Consider the following 11,124-nt stretch of genomic DNA (forward strand, 5'->3'; position numbering starts at 1 on the left):
GTCTCACTCACCTCCAGTAGCCAGTAAATCATCAACGATCAGGACCTTCTGTCCTGCAGAAACAGCATCTTCCTGCATCTCCGCCTCGGCCTGAAACGATACTGCTGAATTACATAATGAACAGAGGCTTGCATTATAACTGCACATAGACTAGATGCAATACTGGATCATTTATAAACCAGAGTTACCTTTGCATACTCAAGACTATAAGCTACTGATAACGTGGGACCAGGGAGCTTCCCTTTTTTTCTGATTGGAGCAAATCCTACACCTAATCTCTGAGCCAAAAGCGGCCCAAACAGAAATCCTCGAGCGTCAAGTCCTAGGAGAGAATGAAGAAAACATCATTATAACAATACACCGCTGCTTGCCATGCCTTTCTATTAAAACAATTCTGGGACAAAACTGGAAATCTTCATGAAGGACTCCAACAGTTTATTAAAACCAAAGGTAGACTGACTTAAACATGAATGGATTTAAAAACAAAAGTTTGTCAAAATAACTTTGATATTGGCTTGAGAAAGCCTGACCAGAAAGTTTGAAGTCGTTTTAGAAGCTTGCCATTTGAAGGTAGTGATTACTACGCAGGTGCTTGGGCATTCTGGGTGGTTTATAGAGTGTTGCTACACAGGGTGTTCTGGGTGGTGGTTAGGCGGTTGCTAGTGTGTTCTGGGTAGTTGCCAGATGGTTGCTAGGGTGTTGCTGTGCAGTTTTTAAAGTGGTCTTTGTGGTTGCTAGGGTTTTCTATGCAGTCCCTTAAGTGTTCTAGGTGATCACTTGCTGATTCATAGGGTGTTTAGATGCTGATTCACTTTATGGTTGCTCGAGTGTTTCTTAGCTGGGTGACTGCTAGGGTGTTGCTATGCATTTGCTAGGATGTTTTGGGTGGTTGCTAGGGTGTTGCTGTGCAGTTTCTAAGGTGTTCTGTGTGGTTGCTAGCCTGTTCCTAGAGTGTTCTGAATGGTTGTTAGAGTGTTGCTAGGATGTTTAGACTTTTAATTAGTCTATGCAGTTGCACAATAATTCCCAAATAGGGCCATTATGGTCACCAATAGGATAAAAATACCCTGTATGACAACACAAGAAATTAAAACAAATATTTCAGTTATGTCCTCTACTCTAGGTCCTGTGACTTCCTATAACGGTTCTGTAATTTCAATTGAACAACATACATTCCATGTATATTTCGAATATACATTACACAATATCACACTGACTATCCAACAGGAGTCCTGTTACAGGACTCTTAACAAAATCCTGGAAGAATCCCATTTCATTTAATCGGTTATCCTTATTTGACCCTATTAGGATCGGATCCTATAGGAATCCTTCTCTTTTTTTTCCTGGCACAAGTGTTATCAGGAGTTTTGCAACTTTGAACCTTGTAATGTGCCACACTCATACCTACTGAATGAAATCTGCACTCGCTCTTACCGACTATAAGATCCACCTGAGGATACGCGCGCCTTGCGTGCTCCTCAAAGAGATCGGTCACAGCAGCCAGAGCCTTCGGATCCTTCAAGACTGGAAAAATATCCCTGCAGACGAACAGCACAGACAATCTGAAACTGCCAAACCCGAACATCTCTGTCCCGTTCTTCCGCACCGCTTTTAACATGCACGCTCATAGTAAAATGGCATTGTAAATGAATAACGGTACTCACTTGAACGGAATCCCCTTCGTAGGAAAATCAGGGAAAGTTCTAATGCACTTGGAAATAAGATCCAGTTTCCCTGCCATGGCACGCGCTGCGAATGTTTGGACTGAGACAGGAAGATGTCCACGTGCTCAAGTCAACCACTAGCACACGCTTCCTCATCACATGACATTTACGTCATCGAATGTGGAAGAGAACTGCTTTTAATAAGGGTATTTGTTATTATTATTATTATTGCCACACACATATAACATATAATAATGTAAATCACTTAAAATAATTCTACACGTAGTATATAAATACAGCCAAAGGATCATTCCATCGGTAATAAAGGAGGGGAGAACGGAACCAAAGGACAAAATCCCAGTGGATTGCAGCTGTAGTGAAGGAAACAAACAGATATATTCTACACAGCATAACAAGCAAAGTGTCTCCTCATTACTTTGCTTAAAACATATATATATATATATATATATATATATATATATATATATATATTATGCACAGTCACATGCAAGTTTTAAAAATATTTTATTGCCCCTTAAGAAAAAAATGCAAGATTTTTTAAGACACTGATTTAAATGCCAAAAGTCAAAAAATAAAAATAAAATAAACAGTATAAATGATTGTTAGACAAAACTAGCTAACATCAATATATTTATTGCTGACAGTGTGCTTTGGTAATTGTACAGTAAGTGAGGTCCAGTGAGTACCAGGCAGCTGTCAGAATATGTTTTTATGATCAAATATATTCTTAAATGACAGTGCATATGTTCTGCTCTGCTGCCTTTTGGTACATTTTGCAGTTTTTCCCCCAACAAATTAATAGACACAACATATTCTAAAATGAGAACTACACTAAATCACTGCTTTTCAAAATCAAAATCTGGTTTTGTACATTACATTAAACACACCAAATGCTGAGAGTCACGCAGAAAATACAAATATCATTTTAAAAATCCTTAAAAATAAATCAGATTTTGAGAGACGTCTTTATCAAAGTTCTTATGGATAACTTACTAAATAATGTGGCCAGTCACATTTCCATGGATTTGGCTCTGGGGGTTTAAGACATTTGCCCAACTGCTCACAGCCAGGAGGACTCTAGTTCTGAGTAGGAAGAGAAACACATGAATATAAAGGAAGTTCTAGGTTCAGACAATGCCTCTATTGACAGTGGCATGAAATTTACAATAGCTTTTTGCCATACATGAACACTGGAGGACGCTGTTGCCCCACTAGCTGTTAAAAGATGCTTATTGTCTATTGTGAAACTAAACCATCTTCCAGAGCAATAATGGCACAAAATAAAGTGCCATTTTTGCAGTGACATAAAAATCTACAAAGGCTGTTAATGACCAAAAAACGAAGTAAATAAAATACTTAAAGAAATTTTTTTAGCTAATAATAATTTTCAAATATGTTTTTGTATACTGATTTATAAAACATAAAAAAAATAAAATGTTTCAATTAATCATTTAAAACTAAAAGTGATGAAAACAACTGTAAAGCTGTGCAAAAATAATTTGTTTTATGTGCAAAAATGTATAATTACCTAGCAGTATAATACTCAAACATCACCAAAAAAATAAACAAATTACAAAAAATACAAACTGGTTTGGGTCTATTGTGACATTTGATTTGATTTAAGAAATTTTCTAATTTTTCTAAATTTTCTCAGTTTTGAAATCAAAAGATGCCTTTAAAAAAATAATAATTTCAAGAGTTAATTTCATTTAATTTCATTGACCAATGGAAAATTAAGGTTAAATCAGATCTGCTGAAACAGACGCCTAAGCCATCTCAACTCACAGTATCTTGTATCAATCAATCAATAATCATCTCACCATGACAGCCAGGTCACACATGTTGAGCTGCGGCATTCCAGGGATCAAATCCGTCTGATGCTGCTCCACTACTGCGGTTACCTGTCTAAGAACATCCCGGTACTCCTTAGACTCGACACTTTAAGGCAAATGAGAAAGGGAGAGATCAGGAAAGAGATATGTACTTAAAACATATATGTCTGATAGATATGAGAGATATTTACTTTTCTTTTCACAATGGTTAGTTATTTACAAGATGCTTCATTTTATTAATGCTAAATGTAGAAGATATATTTAAAATTTCTTTATTTTGATTCTGGGGTGAAACCAACCCTGACAATGTTCTTGACAGGTTTTGTGAGACCATATACTTGTACCATGATGTTTACATGTTACTCCAAAAATACCATAGTACTATAACACTATACTAACAACTATCCCCAAAAAAAAAAAAAAAAAACAGGGTTAAAAACATTTTACAGTTAATTTACAGCCAATTACTCTCCTACTTCAATACAATAGCTGATATTTGCTCTCGGGTAACTTTTTACATCAACTGCATCATTGTCTTCATCAATTAATCTTCACAGCCTCATCTTAGCATGGCATATAAAATAGTTTTAATTAATTATTCGCTCATGCATGGTTATTACAAGATAATGCATGAAAAAATATGTGACAGACAGGCAATCCCACCATAAAACACACACACGCACGCTCAGGTCCCCGAGGGCTGCCGTTTCCACAGAAGCGGTCATGTGTCCTCTCATTATTTGTGTTGGACAGCATCCCACACCCCTGCGTAGTGTGCAGGGACCCTGATGGTTTCAAACGAACGCTGTTCTCAATAGGACCTGTAGGCTTAATGGGCTTCAGAGAATGTGTGTCTGTGCGAGAAACACACAGAGACAAATATCACCACTGCAATTACGGCCGTAATACAAAGGCAGGCAGCACCTGTGTCAGGCCTGTCCCTTGCGCTCAAAGGCAGCCTTCTGATTGGCCCCTGGGGAAGAGGTGTGTACATGTGGGGTGAGGTGTCAATTAGTGTAATTACCCTGGGCGCTGTCCGACTCACACCTCCAGTCTCTACACTTCTGCCTTCCCCCGGGAGAATCGGGCATGAGCCGCACGCTAACATCTGCTCCCCTCTCACTCAGCCTGGACCAACAGTCTTCACCCCGAACGACCATTCCCCAAAACCCTGACACACATTACTTCACTTGCTACAGGCTTTTCATCAGCAGTTAAGAGGTTTCGTCTAGTGGTTGACCAATATCAATGACTTATTGGAATATAACTGCAATAGAGTGCTGCAGGGATGCAGAACCCGAAATCGAAGTATAGGATGTAAGTACTTTCAGTTCCATTGTCTGGAAATCAATGGTTTTTTGGTTAAAAATAAAGTGAAAATAAGGACTGTGGTTAATAACACAATCTCAAGATATTGTCACGTTTTGTTCTACGACATTGTCTCAAAAAAGGTCATTAAGAAGTGGCTAAATGGGACTACAGGGACTGTTGGGGACATTAAAAATCATCACAATGAACAGGTAAACATATCTAATCACTAGTCTGCTTTCACAGACTCATTGTATTATTTGTGCAAACTATTCTAAATCAAGCTTTCAAAAAATTGTTTTTTTAAAGTCTGAAAGAGTTGTCTAAGCTTGATAGCACTGTGTTTAATTTTTGACAGGAATAAAAATTAGTCTGTGGAGGATAGAAGCACAGTGCGGTCAATAGATTGTATTGTTGTTTAACAATATACCGATTGTTCAACTAACAAAACATCTTCCCGAAAAAATTACTAAATAAATAAACTCCATAAAACAGTTTGAAAGTTGATAGTTCTAACCTTTGTACAGTGCATGCCATTGTCAAGACTGTAAGTATGTCCCTTCACAACTTCGTTTTCATTTACATTTAGTTCAGTATGGCATCTAACCTGCCTAAAGGTCTATGGTGGTGACTCATGCGACTGAAGACTGAAGGCTATTGTATTTAGGATCCAAAAAGTTTATTTATTAAAAAAAAAAATCCTGATGAACAACATGTAACTTTCATAAACTTTGGTTTGGTCATCCAAAAGCCAATGGAAACATCCTGTTGGGTTCTTGTCAAAAGAATCAGGGCAATGCTAAATTCTGAGCTGGTCTACAAAAATGTGTCACTCTGCAACATTCTCTTAAAACTGGAGGACTGCCAATTTCACATCATTTCAAGTTTGGAATTTAAATAACTGCATACTTATAATTTAAACTGATAAAAAAAAATTCTAATAGTATCAGTTTGTTTTGGTGGGCCTTATAATATATTACACATTATAACCATGAATTTCAAATCACATTCGTTCGAGGGGTTCTGCACCAGGGATTGGCTGCTTAAACTTTATGTAACTTTACATAATTTAAGCCTTAACCTAGTTGTAGTGTAATTGAGCATTAAGTTACAACTTATGCATTTCTAAATATTTGACTGTTGTACCTTTAAAATAAGATCAAACATAATGCTACATCAACCAGGGTGCGAACTACGGGGGAGCTCGGCTCCAAAAAATATAAACGCTGGACTCTGTGGTCGATTCTGTGTTAAGGTAAGGCATGCTATTCACAATTATGTGTTGTGGCTGGGTTGTTATAGGTCTGCGTGACTCTCGATGTCTTAGGCCTAACTGAACGGAGGAATTATGGTATTCTTCTGTAGCCTGACGACAAGTAACTTTAACCGTTTTTTATGTGAACTCAAAGACAGCCGGATGCTTTGTTTCTAGACTATGTGTGGGTGGCTGTTTGTTGTTTCACCTATCAATTCGTGTCGATAAAGTATAATAGGGTAAATCCTGTATAGTGATTTATCCTATATAGCGCTTGCATAAAGCAAGTAGTGCATACACTTGTAGCTGTTATGTATCTTTGTAAGTCATTGTAAGCCCTCTTTTGAGGCACGTGCACGAATACCAAACCCCCCTCCCTTATAATAATAATAAAAAAAAGTGGAAGTGGGCTCCCCCAAAGTCCACGGTATAGTTCGAACACCGACATCAACCAAATATTTACACCAGCCACCAACCAGGAATTATGGCTGAAACAAACTAGCAGACCTATTGGATTACATAACTGAGCTTATGTTTTACCTGACACACTTCAATTATTTAGACATAAATTATGATGCTGACATTTACACTCATTTACTCATTTATTATCTCTATGACTAAATGACTCGGCAGCTCTCAAGCATGAAACGGATCTATGCACATTCCCATTTGTGGGACCCTACGTCACTTGTGCATGCTAGTTTTCAACACAAAAATAGAAATCAATATTTTCTGTATTAGTACTGAAGACTCATGACTAATTTCACAAACAATTCCAGAGTATACTAGTTAATGCATACAATACAATTCCTTTAAGTCAGTGGTCACCAACCTTTTTAAGCCTAAGATCCCTTACCTCATCTTTTATCAACGACAAGATCTACCTATTGAAGAATTGATAGAAAAAGACATCTCAGATTGTACTTCCAATTTGAAGCCTTTTATTTAGAATTTCAATTAGTGATGCACCGATCATAGCCGATTCAGTATCAGACTTTCTTTTTTTTTAAACTAGCAAATTGGCTGATTCTGATTGATTTTTTGAAGCAAATTAATTTATTGGCTATTTGCTTGCTAAAAAAACAAACTGGCCTTAAACAAATATGAACCATTTGAAATTAGAGGCAACAACTGCATTTTAATCACAATCCAAACAAAGATGCTACACACATGTTGCAAGAGCAGTTGTTTTTGTTTTAAATTTCAGGATTTAAAACAAAAACAGAATGGTTTGACTTTAGGCTTTATTTATAGAATTTGTTTTGCTACATAAAACCATAGACTGTATAAAATAAAACATCTGAATGAAACAAAAACAGCAGGTCTGTATGAGGCGTAAATTCACTCTCTGACAGCAGGTGGCGCTTAAGAACCAGCCATGATATATCGTTTCTTTGGTAAGGTTACCGCTGTAAACAAAGCAGAGCTGCGCTTTATACGGAGGTAAGAGGTGAAGAATTAAATTACAATTAATTTGCCCCGCAATAATTTCATAGCGCATAACCGCATAACTGACGCGCTGTGAGGATAATAAAAAAGATTAGGCTAGCTTACTCCTCATTGAAAATGTTTTAAAAAGGTATTTTAAAACAGGTCTATTAATTTATACAATTTATACAACACTGCAGTCATCAATGAAAATAAGAGCAGCTTTATTTCAAGCACCGACTTTCAAAAACAACCTGTTTAATGCAAAATACATTTATCGCTTTCTTTCTTTTTTCACTATGTACGGGCCACAAGAGAAATATTAAGGAATAATTCAAAACAGTTATATGTTGTTATCAGCATATGTTGAAGTAGATTTTTCTCTTGTCGTCTCTGAGAGAATATGCGCTGTTAATCTAGCGTCAGATGCCGAAAGCGCCGTCAGTTTGTACTTTTTTACTTTCACCTTGTAAAGCCTAATTGACTGAGGAGCTCTCAAGCATGAAGCTGATCTATGCACATTCCCATTTGTGTGGTCATATGTCACTTGTGCATGCTAGATTTCAACACAAAAATGTAAATCAGTATTCGCTGTATTAATGAACTAATGTCTAATTTTACATAAAATTCCCGAGTATACTATATTATTTATAAAATACAATTCCTTTAAGTATACTGTTTAATGGGTTTTATGATTATGTATAATGTTGCAATTTAATGCTAATACTTACGGACACAGAAGTAAATCTCACTGTAAAAATATAAACTGAAATGCTGGGTCCCCTACATTTTCGTAAATACAATACCTGAGCATTTGTAAAGCAATCTACACTCACATACTCCCAGAAGAGATGTTTAGAGGGACTGTGGGAAAGAAACAAAAAAAATGTAAATGTATTTCTACACTGCCTACATTTCTGCATTAAAATTTCAATGATGACATTCTCGTTCAAATATTCCCCCACACCCTGGTAGTCATCATTGTAAACATTTTGGAGACCGAGTGAGTGTGATTTTGTGATAAAACCTTGAGCATTTGATGGGAGTGTTGTGCGTGTCAAAAATAAAATACTTTAATTCCCATCTCCTCTTGGGTAAAATGCTAGATCAATTCAGAGGGCTTTAGATCACACACACAGGAAACATTTGTTCTTCTATTCATGATAGATGCGAAGATGCACCAAGGGGCAGGGCGCTTCGGCACTCGATCTGCTAAACGTATGCCGCCTTCACTGTATGTCCTGTGTATTATGCCCCTGGGTCTTTAATCAATAATTAACCATAGCATGTTTATTTATGCCTAGAGTCCAGACAAACAATAGAAAATTCACAGTCAGCATGGCTCATAAGCATTTTTCTGAACCTTGCTTTCCTTTCTACAACTGTAGATGCATGATTAATAATAACAATGCATGCAAATACAGTCTTTTGATTTATAATGCATGGCACCCAGGGGGCAGGGGCATTGCTCAGGTGTGTCACCAGACTGATTAGTGATTCACACACTTGCACTCACAAAACCGCATTCTCCAATTCTGCATGCGGAGAATACAATGAAACAAGAGCGAATCGGTATTCACATGGTAAAAACACCAACAAGTATAACTGAATGAATGAATAAAATAAGTCCCCCACACACAGTTGGAGCTAGACAAGGGAATTGAGCTGAAGAGGCAATCAAATACCTCTGCTTCTCTCCACCCCCACCATTCCCCCTGTGGAAATTGAGCAGTTCTACAAGCACTATTGATTGAAGGGCTGAAGTGCTTGTCGGCAGCAGATGAGGCCCGAGTTGCCTGCTACATTAGCCCCAGGCAGGATGGGACTTAAGTGCTCTCGGCCGGGATAAGGCAGGCAGGCAGGGAAGGCTGTGAGATGGGGGTCAGCATGGCAGGGGTTGTGTAGACCGAACGACTTCCTTGGCCTGTTAGCTTGGTTAGTGTTTGAATTCAAGGCAGGACAGCACTGCCACTAATAGCAGGACTCACATTTCAAATCAACATTTTATATGATGATTGTGCAGGAAAATCTCCTAAATTGATTTAAAGTTAACATGAAATCCAAATGGACTGTTTTCATGTTCCAGGATTTTAATTCACATGATTCATTGGTTTATGTTATTCTAAATTAAAAGAATGTATGTCTTTGTATTCTTATACCAAATCGACTTTACTTTTTGAGGCAAATTAACCCTTATAAGCGTGGTTTAAAAATGGAAAAAAATCAATCTGAATATCTGAAAGAAAAAAAAAGACAGCAAAAATTACGCTTGAAAATGATTTTTAAATATATACCAAACTTTGACATATAATAGTTGGATAATGTCTAAATAAATATAAAAATGGATCATTCTAAGCATACAATCGAAATCTTACTCAGATTGTAGCTTCATAGAACATTTTGGCCATCCGCTGGACATTATTGTCATAACAATTTTGACCTGACAAACTTTTTTTCTTTTTTCACCAGATGGCAGCAATTTGGAACAAGCACAAGATAAATTTTCATATTTTCTTTGTTTCAACCTGCAGAAGTGTAGACTTTTTTTAGTAAAAGTTTGCATAATTGCTTATAAAAATGATGGTGAAATAGAGGCATTTACACACACACAAAAAACAAAAACATCTAGAAGGAAGAGTATACTTTTATTGTTACTACTTTGTTGCTACATGTTGTGTCCCTTTTTTATACTGCAGATATGTTTTGTGTCAAGGTGAAAGTCTGTTTATGTACCTGTGTAATAGTTTAACTTTTATATATTTATTTATAACTTTTAACCAAAATATTTTCTGTACTGCAGCTTTAGGTCAAGTAATGTGCTGTAAATGTCATTACATATTCACAGGGGACGAGGAACGAGTGAAAGAATGGAAGAATGAGGAGGGGTTGGTGTTTGGATCTGGACCGTTCTGACCTATTCGAAAACATTCACTGTAAACTGGAAAGATAAGGAGGATGAAGATGGTCAAACTAACAGCTCTCTCTTCTCTAGTGCTCAACACAGCTATTGATTTTTTTTTTTTTTTTGGATGAATCTTTCTTTTTTCACAGTTGGTGCTTGAAACCAGCAGAGCAGAGAAGAGACAGAAGATCAAAAACAACATTAATGTTTAATTACTCTGTCTCTCTTCAAGAAAGAGGAGGGATATAAAAAAACAACATCAAAGCGAAAGAGAAATAAAGCTGAAAAAGGGTGAAAGAGAGGGTTACTCTGTTCTTACAAGGGATGAGTCACTATTTCAACTAATCTACTACTATTTAATGAGACAGAAAATGATAAAGAGGCATTTTTAGTGTATATATATATATATATATATATATATATGTATATATATATATATATATATATATATGGTACACACACATATACTGTACACACACACACACACACACACACACACAGGTGAACTAAGTGCTACTAAGAAAGTGTAACTATTGCTAATAATAGCATAATACACTAGAAGTAACATGTTGGTACTTTGTCAAAAAATCTTTTATATATTTGCTACACTGAAACTATTAAATGTTTTAAAGGGGTCATATGATGCGATTTCAAGTTCTCCTTTCTCTTTGGAGTGTTACAAGCTCTTGGTGCATAAAGAAGATCTGTAAAGTT

At 36.6% G+C, this 11,124-nt stretch overlaps 1 protein-coding gene and 1 pseudogene across 1 annotated transcript; both read right to left on the reverse strand.

Annotated features, from left to right (window-relative positions):
* Positions 1–3: 3 nt before the first annotated feature.
* On the reverse strand, positions 4–1,771 carry LOC107600354 (adenine phosphoribosyltransferase-like). The gene is made up of 4 exons (XM_016292230.1): positions 1,665–1,771; positions 1,435–1,538; positions 189–322; positions 4–90 (listed from the first exon to the last, which is right to left on the reverse strand). The coding sequence occupies exons 1-4, from the start codon at positions 1,739–1,741 to the stop codon at positions 4–6; spliced, it is 402 nt and encodes a 133-aa protein (XP_016147716.1). The 5' UTR covers positions 1,742–1,771.
* An 892-nt stretch (positions 1,772–2,663) lies between these two features.
* The window catches only part of LOC107600355 (N-acetylgalactosamine-6-sulfatase-like), a 51,077-nt pseudogene continuing 42,616 nt past the window's right edge, over positions 2,664–11,124 (reverse strand).

This window comes from Sinocyclocheilus grahami, unplaced genomic scaffold (genome assembly GCF_001515645.1).
Source record: "Sinocyclocheilus grahami isolate Dianchi unplaced genomic scaffold, SAMN03320097.WGS_v1.1 scaffold282.1, whole genome shotgun sequence".
Classification (NCBI taxonomy): Eukaryota; Metazoa; Chordata; class Actinopteri; order Cypriniformes; family Cyprinidae; genus Sinocyclocheilus; species Sinocyclocheilus grahami.

Bases quoted from the DNA above. Each gene is read 5' to 3' on its own strand.
- LOC107600354 (XM_016292230.1), bottom strand. From the start codon at position 1,741: ATGGCAGGGAAACTGGATCTTATTTCCAAGTGCATTAGAACTTTCCCT. The intron at 1,539-1,664 runs GTGAGTACCGTT...GTTCGTCTGCAG, and splicing joins ACGAAGGGGATTCCGTTCAA to GGATATTTTTCCAGTCTTGA. The intron at 91-188 runs GTAACTCTGGTT...GTATCGTTTCAG, and splicing joins ATAGTCTTGAGTATGCAAAG to GCCGAGGCGGAGATGCAGGA.